The following is a 19,265-nucleotide window of genomic DNA, read 5'->3' on the forward strand; positions in this document are numbered from 1 at the left end:
CCTGCCGGAAAGCGCCCTATAACGTCGAGAAGGCCTTTAGCGTAATACTAAGTATTACTTCTATTAGCGCTAGTAAGCTTAGACTTTAGAAACTACGCCGCTCGAGGCGTAATAGCTAAATAATTAACGACCGAGCGATAAGCGCGATTAGACTAGCTATCCGTTACGATATAGAGCCGCGCGCTCTTATTAACCTCCGTTATTATCTCGGCATATAGTTTCTTATACAAACGAGGCAGCTAGACGTATCGAAGCTGCTAGCGAGTTAGTAGTTTAAAGGCTAGTCGAAGCCTCTTTAACTACCTAAGGAACGCTAGATACTTAGTTGCACTAAGGGCACTACTAGAGGCAAACACCTATTTAGCAACTAACTCGTATAGCTTCTTATACTTAGTAGGCGTTATCTTATCGACGAAGCCTAATATACCGATAAGAACGACCTCCTTACGTACCGGACGAGCGATTTCCTCGATATCTAGGTCTCCGGCCGGCTTATCTAGTTTAGCTAGTACTAGCGACTTAGTTTCTACTACTTCTTCTACTAACTAAGGTTAATAAGTCGGCTATAAGCTCTCTAGTAACAACTTGCACTTCGTTAAGTAATTAATTACTCGAAGCCGCTTATTTAATACCTACGAGTCGCCGTAATAGTTACATTCGACTCGAGCGTATTGCTTACTATTTAAACGGTCTCTCGAGACCTCGCGCTAATATAGATCTTCTATACGCTTCCGCTTACTAAGAACATAGTTAATTAGAGATAGAGTTAATTAACTGCTTATAGTAGTAAGCAGTAACTGCTAGCTAGTAGAGAGGTTGTCGGATATACTAAAAACGATAGAGTAATTAGTAGTAGATTAAGGACAAAACGACTAATAAAAGAGGAGGAACCTAATAGTCTGTCTACTCGTATTCTACTACAAAATCTCCTATATTATATGCTTGCTAGCACGGTCTCCTTTGTCCGTAATCGCGGCGTTCTTACTATCGAGTTCTCGTCGGTATTCGTTATATCCTACTATAGTATACCTATCTAGTCTAATAGGCTCTTAGCCCTTTTCTTTAACTATTACATTTGTATATAGATCGCTTATATTCGCGATAATAACGCGAAAGAACGCGAGTAGGCGCGCCCTCGAGGTAATATAGGTAAGGGTATAGAAAAATCTCTATAGCGCTAGTATCTCGAGAAGCCGGCTAGGGCGGCAAACTAGCTATTCTAGCCCTTCTAGCCACTATTCTGAGCACTTATTACTAATCTTATATTCACCTACGTGTTTATAAGACAGGCGCTAAATTGGTCCGTGTTCACCGTGTAATAACGGTGATAATTACGGCCGTGCCACTGTGTACAACATCTCTAAATCCACGCCTAGACAATCCACTTCGAGTTGGTTTCTCCTGCAGCGTGACAACCAAGCCCCCTGCCGAGTTGACTTGGCTGAATCTTTATGTATACCAATAATCTCTCGAATTGGACCAAACTATGAGGCTTGATGCCGTCGCGGACGGCTAGTGCCGCTCCCTGGCATCTTCAGGTGGCCTTGGCAAGAAGTCAAGGAGATCAAGGAGACCGATCCCGCGGATATCCAAGATTCCACACCCTCCATCTCTCCTACGTTGGCTTCGAACGAGCTACAGCTTCAGCGAATCTCCTCTGGCAAGCCCGGTCGCTTAAGAGACATACACTCGAAGTGGCACCATTGTATTTGCGGGTAAGCAATTGCCTCCCGGGACCCGTCCACGAGCACCATGGATCTATATAGGCTTCACGCTCCGAAGCCTCAAGGACATGGGGTCAACTCGATGTATATTATAATCTCGTTTCTGTCTCCTTAATGGGGCTTCAAGAGCTCAACGGCAGTGGCACATCGAAGCAGGTCCTCCGCGCCGCAACGACACACTCACATCATTAGCACAACATGATTCACAAGCCTTTACAGCAGCTTGCCGTTGCCAAAGATGCCGTGATGGGCATGATCCTCGCTTACATTGGCTGCTGGCTTCCGGAAATGGTCCCGGACCGGAAACTTTTGAACGATAAGACGGCGATTGTCACAGGCGGAAATGCCGGCATCGGATATGCAATCGCTCTGCGCATCGCAGACATGGGCGCCACCGTATATCTGGCCTGCCGCAACGAAGCAAAGGCCAGGAACGCTCGAGAGTCGATTCTCGACATTTATCCCAATGCCAAAGTCCATGTTCTGGTCCTTGATAATGCTTCCCTGGCCTCGGTAAAGGCCTTTGCGAAAGCTTGGAATTATGGCCCAATCGACCTCTTCTTCCACAACGCCGGGATTGGCGTGACTCCCGCAGGACAAGAGTTCACTGACGATGGCTTCGAATTCGTGTACCAGTCCAATTTCTTGGCCTCATTCTTGCTAACTCATCTCCTGGAGTCGCAACTGAGTCCAGACGCTCGTGTGGTTTTCACTTCGAGCGCTGCAAGCTATCCTGGAGTTATCCGCGACACTTTCGCGCTCTCAAAAACCCAGGGCCACATCGAGACATACTTCCATGCGCGCGACAAGTCTCACAATGGCGCCGCAAAGTATTCGAACAGCAAACTCATGCAGGCTGCTTTCGCGCGAGCTTTGCAGGAGCATTTTGATCTCGACACAGAGAACAGACGGCTTGCGTTCTCTTTCGAACCTGGGCTAGTCAAGACCAATATCGCCCATGGCTTCTCCAAGACATTCCTACAAGACCCTGCTAGCTGGATTATTGCCAAGACGATTCCGCATTTTGGTCTCGACATCAGTCAAGGAGCTGTGACGGGCGTTCATCTGGCAACGAGTTCTCGTGACGAGGTGGTACAGAACAAAGGACGATATTTCGATCGCATGAAAGTTCGAATGCATTACGTAAGTCCTCGATTCTTTAGGCATTGCTTCCTCTAGACTCACCACCTACTTCTTCTATAGGTCGACTTGTACTCCAAAGAGAAGCTAGACAGACTCTGGACACGATGGTTGGCAGATGCTGACATTCCTGGATCCGAGAGCTTCGATTCACTGTCTAAGAGATCGGAGTGATGCTTTCATTCTTCATTGGGAATACAGCTTCCTTCGGCGAGATGCACAAAACAAAGCATAAAACCTGCAAGCTCGTCTTCGGCAACCATGTCACCATCCGCACCTTCACAACAGTATGGGTGATCTTCTCGATTTCCACGATACATGCACTATTGTGTCGAGTCTCACTATGGCTGTGCAACCCTGCTCTCGGAAGTTGGAGGTTCTCTTCGTTGCTACACTTAGCACCCGTGAATGGTTAGCCTCACGGGTAGAAAATCCGCCAAGATCTTACAACACATGCGGTGCGGAGTGTCACATCGAGAACCTTGGGTTGGGATGTTTGTGACGGGAGGCGTGGTGCTGTGTCTGCTTTGATAGGATGGGCGGGAGTACAAAAGTCAAGCGCAATGAATACATTTCCGGGTATCATTTATCTTATCCATCACAGCTTCGAGCCCTCACCTCCATCTTTCGACGTCCCGTTCTCTTCACCACCGACATCGACGTTCGGCGCTACTTGTCCACCCGCATTCCCAACAAATACATGTCCCAGGCCCCCTTCTTTCTGTGTATATTTCGGATGCGAAGCGCCCTTTTCCTGCAACCACTTCGATAAATTCAAAGTCTCGTCCACCTCTTTCGTAAGCTTATTAATCTCATCTTCAAGCCTCTCATCTTTCGTCTTCTCAGCCTCCTTGCGTCCAATCTCACTACCCTTCTTAGGCGCAGTTTTCGCCCACATTTCCTCTAATTCTTCAAGCCAGCCACAAGCTTTGGCAAGTTCTCTCACGCCAGTATCGCAGTCATCCAGCACAACGACATCATCAGCTCGAGACCCGATCCCGCCCACTCGTTCTTTGTTGATGAGCACGCGAGGCGTTTCTTCTCTCGTCAAACCCGGGAGACTGGCGAAGGGCTGTACAGTCAGACTTGTGCCCATCACAATCGCAAGATCTGCCTGGGCAGGTAACATCCTCGCTTCAAAGAACGCGGGAGGCAAAGCTTCTCCGAAAAATACGATTTCTGGCTTCACCAGCCCTTGACAAGAATGACATCTGGGTATCGTCTGCTTCTCGATATGTGTCTTGATTTCTTCGTCGGGGTAGGGCAGTTTGCATTCGATACAACTCTGTCTCGCAAAGGAACCATGCGCTTCGATCATTTTGTCATCCGGGACTCCAGCTTCTCGTTCCAAACAATCGATATTTTGCGTAAAGCATTTCGACAGCAGACCTTTTCGATTCAGAAGACTGATGAATGAATGCGTGATGGTCGGTCGATACTTGCCGGGATATAGTTCATGCGCCAAAGCGTAGAAAGGTTCGGGATTTTTTCGGAAATAACTGATATCGAACACGGCTTCTGCGTATGGGAGATTCAGTCGTGCGAGGTTGGCATAGAGTCCTGTTTCGGGCGATCGAAAATCTGGGATTCCGGCACTGGTGCTGATTCCTGCCCCCGTCATGACTACGATGTCTTCGCATTGCCCGGATTTCATGTATTCTGCGACTGCTTCCAAGGTTCGGCCTGCTAGGGTGATCGGCGGGATCGAGTCCGCGACTGGACTACTTTCTTCGTTGCCCATTCTGTCGAAGGAGTCTCCGGCTGAAAATCTTTGGCTCAGGCTGGTCAGGCCGTGGCCCTTTTTGCGCTTGGGTTTGCCGCTTTGCGGTTGCCCTCGATGGGCTTTGTGTTTCCTCCCTATGGTGTCGGTGATCGGAGCAGAAGAAGTTGAGGTTGATCGTGTAGAGTTGGCGCTTAGAGATTTTGGTGGACGATTAGCAATCTGGTAGCCTGAATTCGAGTATGACGGGAGGACTTGTCTGTCACAGATAGAGCTTGTGTTGCCAGATGACGATAGATAGCTGCAGGAGAACTGTTGCTAGAGCGAATCTTCGGTCTGTGAAGTGCTCCCTGTATACTAGAGATCAGGAAATCTGGCTATGTGCCTTGTGCTTTTTCGCGTTTGGAAGAGGTTCGCATGTGATTTCGTCTGTAAGTACAGGTAGTGGATTTTGGTGAAGGAAGGCCTCGGCTCGAGAGCCGAAAATGACGCTAAGTCGTTGACGTAAAAACGTTGCCAAGCTTAATCTCGAATCTCACGTGCTCCATGAGTTTCGTTCCTTTTGAATCTTTGAACTCTGATGTTGAACGCAACTGGGTCTACTTCACGAGCATCAACATCTCCACCGATACGAGACTCACGGCTATGTCGCAGCCACCTTTGACGACGATCCTCGCGCAGAAACATACGCACACTTCTTATCGGACTTTTGGAATCCCCATCGTTCGCGACCGACCGCACCTAGCAGACGATCGAGAGCACGCCCTCGGACGTAGCGAGAGCTGGCAACGGTGAGAGACTCGCTTGGTCTCATTCGTGAAGAGGCACCGCTGCACGTCAACAGGTTATGCATGCCAGTAGACTGGAAGTGAGGGATCGAGGCGGTGCGAGGGTCCTCGTCCTTTATACAAGATACAGGTAGGTGTTGCGCAGCGGACGCTATAAATGATCGCAGGTAAGATTTCTGGAACCGCATTATGCAAATCTTTCAGCAAGATGACTCTACCATAACGAGTCGACCACGTCGGCTCTTTGCTGTGCCCTCTTGAGCTGATCGAAGCGCTAGTGCCTCTAACACGATCTCAACTTGGCTCGGTTGAACCGCGTACCGACGAAGAGCTTTCCGAATTGCCCAAGATCACGGCCGACTCCATACAAGCAGTTCTGACGAAGCAAATTGAAGAGGGCGTCACAACGATCAGCAGCGACGAAGATGAACGAACGACACTCTTCGATGGGATGTTTGAAGCTTTGTCGCGCGTCGAGCAACGCCGTTTCTCCTGGGATGCCTCTCACTCAGGTCTGCCCACTAATCGACCTCTGAAGAAATGCGCGTATGTCGACGATTGGCCATTCCTTCGCTCGTGTCTTCCGGTGGAACGATGGAAAGACCCCAAAATGACGATGCCTCCCCCGACATGGGAGTTCAATCAGCTCACCAAAGCTTACACAGCTGATTCTGGCTATGCCCCGGATAAGGACCACCTCACTGACGTGGCGAATGCTATGAGAGGGGAGATTCTGGACCTGTATGATAATGGACTTCCGAAGGTCCAGATTGGCGATCCCAATCTGGCGAGCTTCTGCGATGAATCTTGGACGAACAGCTTGCGGGACCGTAGAACTGACATCGAGAAGTGGCTCGGATTAAACGTTCATCCCCACAACTGTCTGCTTCGAGATCTGCCTGAAGACCTCAAAATTGGCCTCCGTATTTATTGGTGCAGCTATCCCAAAGGCGTATACATTTTATCTTGAGCTTACCTAGTATGAGAAGATCGCAGCAAAGTTATTCCGAGAGATGGAATACAAGATATTCTACCTTGGATTCGACTCCCCACATGGTGGAGACTTTGGGCTACCAAAGCATATTCCACCCAGCAAAGCTGTTGTGCTCGGCGTCGTTGGCACGAAGGAGGCTGACCTCGAGGACCTCTCTAGAACGAAGGAAAGGGTATTGTCAGCGGTTGAATTGATTTGCTGAGGCAAGAAAGATTTCTGGAGATGAAGCTCTACAAGAACACCTTGCAGTTTAGGCTCGATGCGGCTTCGCTTCAGCACTGATCACAGTGGAGACGCAGAAGTTGTCATCTAGGCGATTATGTGGGAGGACTTGAAGTTGTGGCGTAATCTGGGCGAGGAATTGTGGTGGAATTGGAGGGGGAATATGTACATATATACAGAGGCAAATCAGTGTTCGTAGAGAGTTGATTTTTCTTCTGCGACCACGGTTTTCCGCCCGCAGCATTGCTCTTATTTCCTTGTCCGTAGGAGCGGTAGTCACGCACGAACTTAAGTGAAAAATTCTCTTGTATATGTAAACGACATAGTGCCTTGCAGTTGCCCTTCACGTCGTTCCCGACTACTACTGTGCTGGCCTCGCATCTCCTGAAGCCTGATTCTCCTCATATGATAAGGTTCACGCTAGTCGGACCCTGGAAAGTGTCCTGTTGGCGGCAAACCAAGCCAAGATTCGAATCTCGCAGAGGTCATCAACCACTCAACCACTATTCATCATCATCGGCATCGGCGTCGGCACCATCAACAATGGCACGTTTGAAGTTCACACTGCTCCACAGTATAAACAAAGTCAAAGCCATGAACACGCCTTTCGCATTCCGCCTGCTCGATCTTCCCAACGAGCTGGTCTCGACAATTATCGAGCATGTTGAGTCGGTGGCTATCCTGAAGACACTATGCCGTACATGCCGAAGGCTGCAATACTTGACAGAGCCTGTCCTCTACCGGTATGCTCTCATACGCACTGGCGTGGAAACCGAATTCATACACGGTGCCATCACCCACCACACACGAGGAAGGGATCGGGCGGCTGCTCTCGAGAAGATCGACATCCCTTGCCATCCACGATTTCATCAAAACTTCCAGGAAGTGGCCCGTATACTGGCAGCAGTGTCTAACCTGAAGGAGCTCATGATCGAAAGTCCGGAATGCAATACGAGCGATTTTGAAAGCGAAGCAGAATGGCAGCAAATGGTGGGCTCCCTGTTTCGGCCATTCCGGGACGCGCTATCTGGCATTATCACAGAGCGTCTGCCGCTGCAGAAGCTGCAGAAACTTACTCTACATATTAATGGTAGCGATTCTCCATACTGGACACTTGATCAGTGGAGCGTGTGCCTGTTTCTGCTGCCCTCACTCGTATTTCTCAAGGTCTCTTGCATCAATCTCCTCCACGACATACCAGGTGGTCCTACCAGTAAGGCCATATGTCCACTTAGACACTTGGAGCTGGAAGAGGCGAATATCACACATACAGGACTTCGTTACATCCTGGGTCTACCTCGGGCTCTCGAGATACTATACCTCGGCGAGAACTGTTACAACATACGCCACTTTGGTGAAGAGGTTGACCCAACTTCAAATCACCTTTTCACGTCCGACTCTGCTGCGTCTGTAGAGGCACTGAAGCAGCAGAGCCATTCGTTGAAACAACTGACCTATGCGACAACCGATAAATACTATCAACACCGCCAGCGTCGGCTGACCAACCGTAACAAAGGTCCCACCGATGCTGGCTTTGCCGACTTTCACTGCCTGGAATCTGTCACACTTATTGGCTACTGTCCCAATTTCGAGCGAGCGATCATGTCAAGTCGATCACCGCCAATCCTGAAAAATCTGACCTTCAAATCCGATAATGCCTTCAGGCCGGGCTCTTACGGCGAGGCAGAAAGTACGTTCAGCATGATACCATTTCTGCGAGCACCATCTAGCTCGGTACCGCCCACTCTGGCAAACCTTAATGTCGTATACCACAATCCGCCACTATCACCACAAGATCTGACTCCATCGACACGAATATTCATCGAGACTGCCGCCAAAGCGACTGGCAAGGTCGGCATCAACCTGCGTGTGCTTTCGGAGGACAGGACGAACTATTTCCCACCTTATCTGTACGGCGAGCCCACTCCGGAGGAACATGTCGTGTATGATGGAGATTTTACGCAAAGCTTTGCTTCGATCGGCGCTAAAGCATCTAGTCGAGTGATCTTATGGGGTCCGATCGAGGATTGAGGTAGAAGTCTGCTCTCGCATCAAGATGGCGATGAGGACCGATCACGTTCTTCTTGTTGATGGGGTATGGACAGCATGAAGACAATAACAATGTCGTTCCCATAGCAGCTTCGCAATACAGCATTTAATTCAACTACTTCCGATCTAAATCTCACTCGGCAGACAAGACAGGATAGGCTTCAGCTTCTCCAATACAACAGCCTGATCTTCAGCGCTAGCATCAGTCTTGCTCAAATCTCCCACACTAATACTCGCATAACAGCCCTTAGTCCCCACGACCGTCCTCTCCGTAGGCAGCTCATCACTCCCACAAGTCTCCACATCCGGTGCTCCCACAATCGGAACCTTAGGATAAATCCTGCTCAACACGAACTTGAAATCCGAAGCAGATTTACACGTCTCACTAACAGCCGGAAAATTCACATTCAACCTAAACTCAAAAAAAAATTCATCAATTAGCATTCATTCATTCTTCCACCACCCTCTCATTCATTCAGAAAGAAACTCACCACGTATCCCTCGCCATCCAAGGCCTCTCCCTCTCCGTCAACGTCTTCGTAACATTCGTACTCAATTCCGCATAAATCTTCACATACTCTTCCACCGGGGAATTCCAAGCGGTCTGCGACCCCGTCGATCCCGAGAAAGCTATAGCCGGAATCCCGAATTTCGCCGCTTCGACTGCGGCCCCCACAGTTCCGGAAATCGCCGTCACGATTCCCAAATTCGTGCCGACGTTGAAACCTGTGACGGCGAGATCGGGTGGGCCGCCAAAGAATTTTGGAGAGAGGGTTTGGATTCCGTGGCGGATTGAGGGGACGGGGTAGGAGTTTACGTACTATTATGTCAAAAAGAAATTCAGCGTTCATTATTCTCACTCAGCTGGTCCCTCCTATGATAGGATAATTTCTACTTACATTCCATCTCGGCTCACTCTCATTTTTTCCTGTGGGCGGGGAGTTCGGAGGACATGACTGAAATTCACAACCTTTGTCTCCGACTTGTGTCGGTGGCGTGTCGGCAGAACCTGTCCCGGATTCGTTTTCTGCGGGCGCGGAGATTATTGAGGAGAAGTTGGCGCCGCAGGTTGTGAGGGAGTTGTAGAGTTCCCGGATGTTGATTTCGGCCCAGCCGTCGTCGTTGGATTGGAGGATGTTGATTGCGAAGGATGTGGAGGGTAGGAATAATGGGAGGAGGGTGAGGGGACGCATGGTTGTTGGTTTGGAGATGGGCAAGGGAATGGGGGGGTTGATTTGTAGGGGAAGATTAGGATGGTTTTGTCGGGTGCACGGTTTTTGATATATTTTTCTTCATGTCCTTGGATTTGGAGGTTGATAATAGTGAAGAGGTTATTGGGCAAAGGATCAATACACGTGCCGTGGACAGATTCGAGATGACCGACAAATTCTTGGCGGCGTCATCTTCACTTGAGCTTGGACTATTTCTCGTAGTCGCCTTGGAGCTGATCAACTGTTAGCAACCTCTCGGTAATTCTGTACAAAGACTCCCGTATGCTGGCGATCTTGTATAGTGGAATTCTGGAGGAGGAGGGAATTGAGACGTGTCGAAAAGTCTAGGGCGGAAATCTACCATTCGCAATTTCTCAGCGTCCTTCGGTTGCAGCTCCAACTACGTTAACAAGATCGATCAAAAGTTTTATGCAGATGGACTTCATCTTGAAATCTGCTTGGGCACTTCAGCATAATTTCACGATCCAATTTGGTGAATTTACATTATGCCACACCTTATTACAATAATCTATACATCGTTATCTACATCAGGGATACTTTTCCCATACGTCTATCTACAGCATCGCCATGCCGACGAGTCCGACAGCACCAGCAACCCAGCCAGCAGCCTTGACATTGCTCGCAGCACCAGTGTAGGCGGCAGGAGTGTTACCGCTGGCAGTAGCAGAGGACCAAGAGCCGGATCCAGTGCCACTAGGAGCAGCAGAGGACCAAGAGCCAGATCCAGCACCGCTTGGCGCAGCGACACCAGATGGAACACCAGTGGCCACGGTTCCGTTGCTCCAGCCAACACTTGCTACGTATGAGGTAGCGACAGGGTAAGTCTTGGCGATGGAAATCGTTGGGAAGTTCCATAGCGTTGTGGTGGAAGTGGTAGTGCTGTAGGCAACCACTGCTGGCTTGCCGTTGACCACAGTTGTGGAGGAAGCCGGAGTGCTTGAGGCTGGGGTCGAGATGGCAGTAGCCCATGAGCCTGAAGCGGTTGGAATGAGGATAGTGGTTGAGACTGCGATGGAGGTGGTGTCGATCACGGTGCTGCGGGCTGGGCAGTCGGTCACTGTCTCGGCACAGCTGGTGATGGTGATCTCCTTGGTGGACCAGAAAGTGATAGTCGATGGCGCTGGTGAAGAGACCGCGGGGGTGGAGACGGCCTCCTCGGTGCATGTCGTGGTGGAGGCAATGCTAGAAGATGCAACAATGTTGCTCACTGCTGGGATGCTTGTTATTACGCTGTCCGAGAGAGAGCTGGCGGACGCTGTGCTGGTTGCTACTGAGCTTACTGTGCTGCTTGTTGTAGTAGAGGAGCAGTACTGTCCCTTCTGGAAAGAGTTCACGAGGCCAGCGACCCATGAAGCTGCGTCCTCTGAGTAATATTTGAAGTAGTTGGTGTGTGCCTCAACCGTGTCGGCACCGAGGCCAGGTGCGCAAACAAGATCATCAATTTGGCAGTATGAGCGAAGGCGTGGAGTGTAAGAATCCAAGATCTGAGCTTGAGCCTCAGTGCGAGAACCTCCTGTACCCACGCCGGCACTTCCATTTAGGACGTTGTATGGCTGGTTTGGAAGATGCTGTGGGTCACCGAAGAGAAGACCAGCGGCGATGTTGCAGCTGGCTCCAGAAGTCTGGCCGAGTCCAGTGAAGTCACCACAGGTTCCGCCTGAAAGGATATCTCCAATGATGTTGGCGCCCTCGCTGTAACCGCTCACAACGAGCTTGGTGTCTGGGCACTTGGCATAGTAGGATTGGATTTGCTGAAGGCCGTTGGTCTCGCCAGTCAGGACTGATGGGCAGTAGTCGGTGGACGCAGCATCGTAAACAACGTCCTCGTAGTCGCAGGTCAGACCCGAGAGATCCGCGCAGATGTCGTCCACAAGTGTTCCTTGACGACCTGGATAAGGCTCGTTCCAGCCTCTGGCGATGAAGATGTGCACATCAGTGCAGGATCCGCTGCCGGTAGACTGTGCCAAGATGGCAGGCGCGGCCAGGAGAAGAGAAGAAATGGTGGTTCTGGTGTACATGCTGGGCAAAATTATTAGAAAGAATAGGTAAATTTAAAGAGTGTAGGTAATTGGGTAGTCTTCGCGCCTCTCCAAACTTCTCAAAAATTAATGGCAGGACGAAAGAAAGAAGACGTGACGGGAGAAATAGTGAGATGAGGCGGTGGATATATCTTGGCCGTCATCGCTAGGCAATACGGATCTAGCTCCTGACACATGCAGGTCGAGCAGACGTTCCTGGACAATGAACCGCGATCGATAGTTCCGCGGCCATTTGGGGAATCGCTTGTCCGCAGATGTTGTCGGTTATTCTTCGTACGAGATGTTAGCGTGCGGGTCTTGGTGCCATATTACCCCATCTCGCCTTATAGCCGATATGGCGCGAACAAGGGTTGCGCGTAATTCGTACAGCACAGGTCGGAAACGGCATCGACTTCCGTACAATGCATCTTTCAATGCCAAATCGCTCAAGACAGAAGTGTATCAGCCCAATGCTCCTGTTTGTGTGTGAACAACGTAGACGTAGCAGCGCTTGCAGTCCGAGTACCGCCGCCAGTATGTTGCCTTCTGATGCCAAGTGAACCCATCAAAAACGTCGCGATAAAATAGGACCCATTGCGCATCGAGTCGCCCAGGCACTGATCGCGTATGTAAACACTAGTTGTAGTATGAAGAGAGACGTGAAGTTGAAGTCTAAACTTTGCGCTCGCGATTGCCAAGCTTTCGGGTCACGACAAAGCTCAGACTACGACACACTACAATGATATCGCCCAAGCGTGTCGAGAGCGTCATTATCGATGAGTATGCTACGCATTACCTTCAGCAGATACGATGGGGTTTACAGATGTACGCCTGGGCGTGAAATGAAGTACCTACGATCCCTTCCCAGCCACGGCTGTATCACGAACCACTTCCGCGAATCTGGTTCAGCGCCGATGTGAGAATCTATCTCAAGATATGAAGGAAGCTGGAAAAGATAGCTTTGAGGCCAATAAGCATCGGTCATTGCTCGGATCCGCGACCTGGTGGACAATCTAGTAAGAGGAGGCATAGGGTGTGATACGGGAGGATACTTGAGCCAGAGGGTACTTGAGCCAGATGATACTTGAGCCAGAGGATACTTGAGTCAGAAATGCTAGTGGTGGGTCATATGCTCTTTCGACGTCTATCTCTACTGGAGCTGGTCGTCTGTACACTATGAACATCGCCGTATCTGCTGCAGTCCCGAACCATCAGGGCTGCTCCGTATCACTCCATTGGCTAAAAGTGGCGCCTCGCCTCCGCACTGGTTTTACAGCATGTCAGGGCCGTCATCAAGTGCCGAGCTTTCACGGGCGCTTCCCTTCTGGAGGCCAGTTGACATAGTCAAGCGGCTCAGGTCCCGTCTCGCCGCCCTCTGAGATTCTCCATTCGTCGGGAAGACAGGCCATGAGCTCAACATCGCCGGCAGCGCAAACCGTGCCGTTGTATTGGAGCTCGTCGCCATAGGTTTGCGGATTGGCCTTAGCCATGGTCTTCCAGATCCACTTCGACGACCACTCGAAAAGCCGATCCGAGGTCTCCAGCTTCCACCGTTCGAAAGGGCCCAGCTCTGTTTGTCCTACCTCTTCGACCCTGTTCGCTAGCACACTGTGGAAATGTGGATTCGTGCTTTTCTCAGCCTCCTTCACCACCGCCTCATCTGGAACAGTCGTCGCAGCCAAACTGTCGAACAGCTCAGCATAATTGGCGACGATGCAGGCTCTCAGGATCTGCGGAAGCATTCCAGGTGACATTTCCGCGAGCTTGCGATACGTCGACTCGGATGCAATGGCCGGGTACCAGATGAGATAAGGCATATCGAAAGCCTCGTCGGTAACCTTCGAGAGTACGTTGTTCATGATGAATCTGGCGCAGATAGCCTGGCTCAACTTCCAGCCAGCGCGGCCCTTAGGACGTGCCTGCTTGGACCACCAGACTGCAAACATGGTGTTGTGGTATACTCCCCGAACGCAGCATTCGTACTCTCCAGTGATCATACTTGGTCTGCGGAGACGTGCATATCGGTCGATATCACCATAATATGCTGCCATCAGAAGAAGCAAATCCTTGTCGACTGTCGGGAGCTCTGTCGGAAGTGGCTCGGTCAATAGTCTCACCAGCAGCTCGCCATGTCGAACGTCGTGTCCTTCTGCCTCAGCAAGCGGGTATCGGTTGACGATATCAATATTCATGTCTTCTGTGATGTCGAAAATGTTCTCTCGATATCCTGGTCCGTCGAGCGAAGTTATGCATTCTACACCGTCGATGATCTCGGGCACATCCGCCGACGAGAATTCTTGACGAACATTCAAGGATGACTCGACTGCTGTGTCTCCGTTCAGATGAGCAACTGGCAGGTTGGCGCTGCTGGCATTAATGGTCCTGGTGTAGTCGTTCATAACCTCATATCTGGTCGGTTGTGCCATGATGCGGTCAAAGATCGCCAGATTGCCACACTCGCGGGCCTCCTCTGCGATGTGCACTTCCGGCACAATGTCGAGCTCTTTGTAGAGGTCGGAATAGCCAGCGACAGCGCACGCGCGGCCGACTTGATAAGACATTTGAGGATAAGCGGTGACCAGTTGGCGATATGTCGACTCGGAAGCTACTTCGGGGTGCCAGATGCAATAGGGTGTTTCTTCGTCCGAAGCGATAACAGGTACGCGATTGCTCATGATGTCTCGTGCATTGAGGGCTCGAGTAAAGGAGGGCAGGATGCCGCGCAAGTCCTTTGCGAAACCATCGTTGAAGCGGATACCTCGAATGGTACACAGGCGCAGCAGTGGTAGCCCAAGCGCGCTTGGAATGCGTTGACCTTTGATGGCCGCGATGCAATCATCTGGATCGTACTGCTTGGTCTTCAGCCGTCGTCGCAGGTCTTGGACTTGATCTGTCGAGGCCATGATGTCGCTCCGCGATTTGATTCGTGATGGAAGGCGACGTTTATGTAGCTCGCGCTTTGCGACTCGCGCGCTGCTTACACAAGACGACTTTTGCTTGATTTCCGCGAACTGCGCGCGTCTTGGTGCTGCGTGTTTGTTGAGTCCGGAGCGTTGGTCTGCAGCAGGTGCTGCATTGAATAAGTGTTCAGGCTCCAACATCGGAAACTAAGCCTAATCAAGCCGATGTCACGTGCATACACTTCACATGTCCGTGCGTGGCCCAACGCAGCGAAAGTCGCTTGGAAGGAGGGCATGTACTATAACCCGCGGGCCATTGCGATCCTGGAATCGTACTGAAATGCGCGCACTTGTCGCAGACGAACTATTTGTCAAGGTCGACAGCGATACGCACAGCGAAGCTTTTGCAACGCTGAAGAATGAGCACGCGCGGCCAAGGAGAATTGAGGGATCTATGAGCGTACTTTTGACTCTGGATGAATACAAACACTCCTCTAGAGATCTGTCCCTCGGTTATTTCAGCGCAAATTCGACAAGCCGAATCCCAAATCTAGCACTCAGAGCAGATGGCACGTGGCTGAGCGACTCGTCCACTCGAGCGCCAGGATGCAGCGTGCCAACAATCCCGATGACTACGGCTTGGAGCATTTGGCTACCGTGACCCAATCCTCTGCAAGGGTTGCTGCCGCCTTCTTAGCCAGCTTGGCGATGTTCAAATGGTTTTCGTCGGCTACTTCTGACTTCGCATTTCGAATCATTTCCTGAGTCTCCTCGATACTCTTGCCATTTTCAGTCGCAGTCTGACGAAGGTCCCAAATTGCTGCAGTCATCGTGGAGCCCTGATAAATTTGCTCTTGGCGTGTCACGAGCTGCCATCCTTTCTTTCTCATGTGTTCGGCAACTTGGTCGATGGAAGCGTTTTGACGGCCTCTGGTGATGCCATTGGCACTTTCTTGCAGCTCGGTCTTGTAGTCGTTCAAGTTCGCTTGGCCCTGCAGAAAGTTGCTGACGCCTTCCATCGCCTAAAACATCAAGATTAGCAGTGGAGTCGTGCTATCGACTTTGCAGACTACTCACAAATGCGACGGCCGTGGCGCCACGCATCCCTTGAGGCACATCTGAGCGGATCCGGCCCGCCTCGTATTGTCCCGTAATACCCTTTTCAATTAAGAGGTGGGCTGTGGTATCGACATTGGGAGCAGTATTCCTCGTAACGTCAGAGATGGCCTGTGGAAAGTGACCCAGCAGTCAGTGAATCAATATGACAGGATATGTGGAACGATGGCCCACCGATTCAACTTCTCCTTGGCGTACTTACTTTGTTATCGGGCGAAATGTATTTGATGAATTCGTTGAATGAGCAGGCAGGATTTCTGGTACCAGAGAGTTTGGCACAGCCAGTCGCGATCTTGTTGGCGGGCTTTGTGCCGCCCTGGGTGTCGACTAGATAGGCGTAATAGAAGAACAGGCGCTCATACGCACCAGGCTCCGAGAATGCGTTCACCCCATTGCAGAGAACGAGCAAAGCTAAGAAGATGGCTGCAAAGAACCACATCTTGCCGTTAAGAAGCTCGTCAAGAGAACTGTTGCTCAAGTCTTGGTGAAATGGTGTCTTGCCGTCGGATGCGGACGCCGGTATGGTTCCAAGCTGTAACCTTGCGCTCAATATCAGAAAACTGGCTGCGAAATGCCAGCAAAGTTGCGGAAAGCGGCGAGAATCTATTCGAAGCTGTTGAGCCAATGCATCGACACTGCTGGCATCAATACACGAATGTCAGCATCAGGCGCTTTTCGGTTGGGTTTGATGATCTGAGTTACCGATATATGGTGATGTAGGCACGAGCTTTCAATGAGGTTGGGAAAATAAAGACCGAAAGGGCATGGATCGAGTCTTGTCACGAGAAAGCCTGTGATCCACGCTCCGCCGTTCCGAAGGAATTTCCTCACTTCATGCATGTGAGCTGCGTCCGTGCACTCGGCCAGCCATGCCTTTCGTGTACATTTAAGCCACTTGTCCCTTCTGGCTGTTCTAAAGTCATCGCAATCACACCGAGTTAACCAACAATTAAACCTCGACGGCTACGAAGATACTGACAGGCAATACACAATACATCGTACGCAAGATGAAAATCTCCTTGCTGGTCATCCTGCCCGGACTGCTCAGCCTCGCATCCGGCGCACCTCCATGGGAAAGCAATGCGACTTTGACACACACAAACTGGACACACAATCCGGGTCTTGCGTCCCCCTCGTACCATGCACTTGTGGCTAGCGACGACTGCGAAGATCTTCAAGTACAAGCGGGCGATTCATGCGAGTCAATCGCAGCGGAGTGCAAAATCTCAATTTCGCAGCTAGGAGAATACAACCCAGCAGAGCGACTTTGCGACTCTCTACAGATCGGCCAACACGTTTGCTGCTCTCAGGGAACACTGCCTACACCAAAGCCGCAAGATGATGGAACATGCGCGACCCATGTGGTTGAAGAACTTCAACTATGCGATGAAATCGCGCGCAATTACAGCATCACAACCGACGACATCGAGGATTTCAATTCGCAGACTTGGGGATTCATGGATTGTGCAAATCTCCAGGCTTATCAGGTTATTTGTATCAGCTTGGGAGATCCTCCCATGCCTGCACCCGATCCAAATGCAATTTGCGGCCCTCGAGTCAATGGCACGCTGCCTCCTACAGATGGGTCGGACATGGCTGACTTGAACCCATGTCCCGTGGGAGGTATGTTCATGATCTTTAGAAAGACTCTAGGCTATTTGCTGACTTCTTGTATAGCCTGCTGCAACATTTGGGGCCAGTGCGGAATGTCTCATGAATTCTGTGAGATCACCGATTCGCCTTTCCCGGCGCCTGGTACTGCGGCGCCCGGACTGAACCAGTGCATCTCAAACTGTGCAATGCTCATTGCTGATGCCAGTCCCGTCCGTAATCCCCTCACAATAGGGTATTATGAAGGTTTCAGCGTCGATCGCTCGTGTCTGATCATGGAGCCGAAAGACATACCGACGGATAGGTACAGCCATCTGCACTTCGCTTTTGCTAACATATCGTCGGAGTTTGAGGCAAGTTTCTACTAGAGCCTAGCTAAATGAACAAGTCTGACAAAAAATCCAGATACAACTCTTCGGTTCCGTAGCCGCTCGGTGGGCCTCGTTCAAATCATTGTCTGGTCCCAAGCTTATTGTCTCCGTTGGCGGCTGGGCGTTCTCGACATCAGAGGAGACCCACGCAATATTTGGCCAAGCGGTATCGTCCGGACATCGCCAGACCTTCATCGAGAGTATAGTCAGATTCATTTCCAATCAGGGTATCGATGGCGTGGACTTCGATTGGGAGTATCCAGGAGCGTCGGCTTCTCCCGGGATTCATGCAGGAGATCCTGAGAACGATGGGCCACGATACTTGGAGTTTCTGAAAGAGCTGCGGGAGGCTTTGCCTTCTGATAAGAGCATATCCATTGCGGTTCCGGCCGAGTATTGGAACTTGAAAGCGTTTCCCGTTGACGAGATGGCTGATGTAGTAGACTACATTGTCTACATGACGTAAGTGCATCGATCTTCGAGCCATCACGATACCAATACTCATTAACCACAGGTACGATATGCATGGTCAATGGGACTATGGCACCAAGAACTCGGTCTCTGGCTGCGAAAATGGCGACTGTCTCCGCTCGCATGTAAACCTGACCGAGACCATTACAGCACTCTCCATGATCGTCAAAGCAGGAGTACCGCAGAGCAAGGTCGTGGTGGGCGTTACGAGTTATGGTCGAAGCTATCAGCTGTCAGAGTTTGGATGTACTGGGGCCGCTTGCACGTACACTGGCCCCGAGTCTAATGCCACGCCTGGGCGCTGCACAAACACTCCTGGAATCCTAGCAAACGGCGAAATCGACGAGATTCTCGCAGATAACCCGACAGCATTGACATGGTACGATACGGATTCGAACTCCGACATTCTGGTATATGATGCCATCCAGTGGGTTGCGTTTATGTCCGATACCACGAAGACGTCTCGCCGCAACCACTACCTCTCTATCGGGTATCTCGGCACTGCAGATTGGGCTATCGATCTCTTGCACAACGGCGCGACCATCACCGTTGAAGAGCCCGATCCAGATTGCAAAGACGCGGCGAAGTACAAGACCATCGATGATGTGGCGAAGGACTCCTCCATCCCTGCTTCGTGCATCAATATTTATGTCCTGGCTGCTCTTTCATCACAGCTGACCACGGCGCTGGACAGCTATCGATCGATAATGGATGACGACTACGAGGACAAATTTGAAGCCTTCTCCGCGCAAATCAGGAAGTCGGCTCCAGCAACGATGGACAAATTCTATAAGGCCGACATGGATGATTACTTCGATTGTCTTTGGGCAGTGCCGAACAACGGTGGCGATGGAACAGGCTACACAAATCATACTGGTGGCTGTCCACCCCACCAGACACCAGACGAAT

At 50.8% G+C, this 19,265-nt stretch overlaps 9 protein-coding genes across 9 annotated transcripts; 4 read left to right on the forward strand and 5 right to left on the reverse strand.

The window, feature by feature from the left end:
* Positions 1-2,012: 2,012 nt before the first annotated feature.
* MYCFIDRAFT_38168 (uncharacterized protein) lies at positions 2,013-2,903 on the forward strand (the record flags this gene model as incomplete). Its single annotated transcript, XM_007929753.1, has 1 exon — positions 2,013-2,903. One exon carries the CDS (start codon positions 2,013-2,015, stop codon positions 2,901-2,903), a length of 891 nt encoding a protein of 296 aa, XP_007927944.1.
* Positions 2,904-3,419: 516 nt separating this feature from the next.
* On the reverse strand, positions 3,420-5,006 carry MYCFIDRAFT_155490 (uncharacterized protein). The gene has a single exon (XM_007930333.1). The coding sequence runs from the start codon at positions 4,603-4,605 to the stop codon at positions 3,463-3,465; it is 1,143 nt and encodes a 380-aa protein (XP_007928524.1). The 5' UTR covers positions 4,606-5,006; the 3' UTR covers positions 3,420-3,462.
* Positions 5,007-5,595: 589 nt separating this feature from the next.
* On the forward strand, positions 5,596-6,568 carry MYCFIDRAFT_140381 (uncharacterized protein; the record flags this gene model as incomplete). Its single annotated transcript, XM_007930334.1, has 2 exons — positions 5,596-6,324; positions 6,353-6,568. Coding segments are annotated over 2 exons (945 nt in total), but the record flags the coding sequence as incomplete, so codon positions are not given.
* A 538-nt stretch (positions 6,569-7,106) lies between these two features.
* MYCFIDRAFT_88010 (uncharacterized protein) lies at positions 7,107-8,750 on the forward strand. The gene has a single exon (XM_007930335.1). The coding sequence runs from the start codon at positions 7,132-7,134 to the stop codon at positions 8,617-8,619; it is 1,488 nt and encodes a 495-aa protein (XP_007928526.1). The 5' UTR covers positions 7,107-7,131; the 3' UTR covers positions 8,620-8,750.
* On the reverse strand, positions 8,731-9,953 carry MYCFIDRAFT_81372 (uncharacterized protein). Its single transcript, XM_007930336.1, has 3 exons — positions 9,537-9,953; positions 9,129-9,457; positions 8,731-9,049 (listed from the first exon to the last, which is right to left on the reverse strand). Exons 1-3 carry the CDS (start codon positions 9,828-9,830, stop codon positions 8,764-8,766), a joined length of 909 nt encoding a protein of 302 aa, XP_007928527.1. The 5' UTR covers positions 9,831-9,953; the 3' UTR covers positions 8,731-8,763.
* MYCFIDRAFT_204260 (carbohydrate esterase family 5 protein) lies at positions 8,731-11,990 on the reverse strand. Its single transcript, XM_007930337.1, has 3 exons — positions 9,537-11,990; positions 9,129-9,457; positions 8,731-9,049 (listed from the first exon to the last, which is right to left on the reverse strand). The coding sequence occupies exon 1, from the start codon at positions 11,885-11,887 to the stop codon at positions 10,424-10,426; it is 1,464 nt and encodes a 487-aa protein (XP_007928528.1). The 5' UTR covers positions 11,888-11,990; the 3' UTR covers positions 8,731-9,049; positions 9,129-9,457; positions 9,537-10,423.
* Positions 11,991-13,194: 1,204 nt separating this feature from the next.
* Positions 13,195-14,790, reverse strand: MYCFIDRAFT_81375 (uncharacterized protein; the record flags this gene model as incomplete). Its single annotated transcript, XM_007930338.1, has 1 exon — positions 13,195-14,790. The coding sequence occupies one exon, from the start codon at positions 14,788-14,790 to the stop codon at positions 13,195-13,197; it is 1,596 nt and encodes a 531-aa protein (XP_007928529.1).
* A 629-nt stretch (positions 14,791-15,419) lies between these two features.
* Positions 15,420-16,342, reverse strand: MYCFIDRAFT_198068 (uncharacterized protein; the record flags this gene model as incomplete). Its single annotated transcript, XM_007930339.1, has 3 exons — positions 15,420-15,809; positions 15,865-16,014; positions 16,106-16,342. 3 exons carry the CDS (start codon positions 16,340-16,342, stop codon positions 15,420-15,422), a joined length of 777 nt encoding a protein of 258 aa, XP_007928530.1.
* A 568-nt stretch (positions 16,343-16,910) lies between these two features.
* On the forward strand, positions 16,911-18,880 carry MYCFIDRAFT_139546 (glycoside hydrolase family 18 carbohydrate-binding module family 50 carbohydrate-binding module family 18 protein; the record flags this gene model as incomplete). Its single annotated transcript, XM_007930340.1, has 4 exons — positions 16,911-17,526; positions 17,581-17,871; positions 17,942-18,347; positions 18,400-18,880. Coding segments are annotated over 4 exons (1,794 nt in total), but the record flags the coding sequence as incomplete, so codon positions are not given.
* Between the last annotated feature and the right edge of the window lie 385 nt (positions 18,881-19,265).

The sequence above is a fragment of the Pseudocercospora fijiensis genome (genome assembly GCF_000340215.1).
Source record: "Pseudocercospora fijiensis CIRAD86 unplaced genomic scaffold MYCFIscaffold_6, whole genome shotgun sequence".
In the NCBI taxonomy this organism is placed as follows: domain Eukaryota; kingdom Fungi; phylum Ascomycota; class Dothideomycetes; order Mycosphaerellales; family Mycosphaerellaceae; genus Pseudocercospora; species Pseudocercospora fijiensis.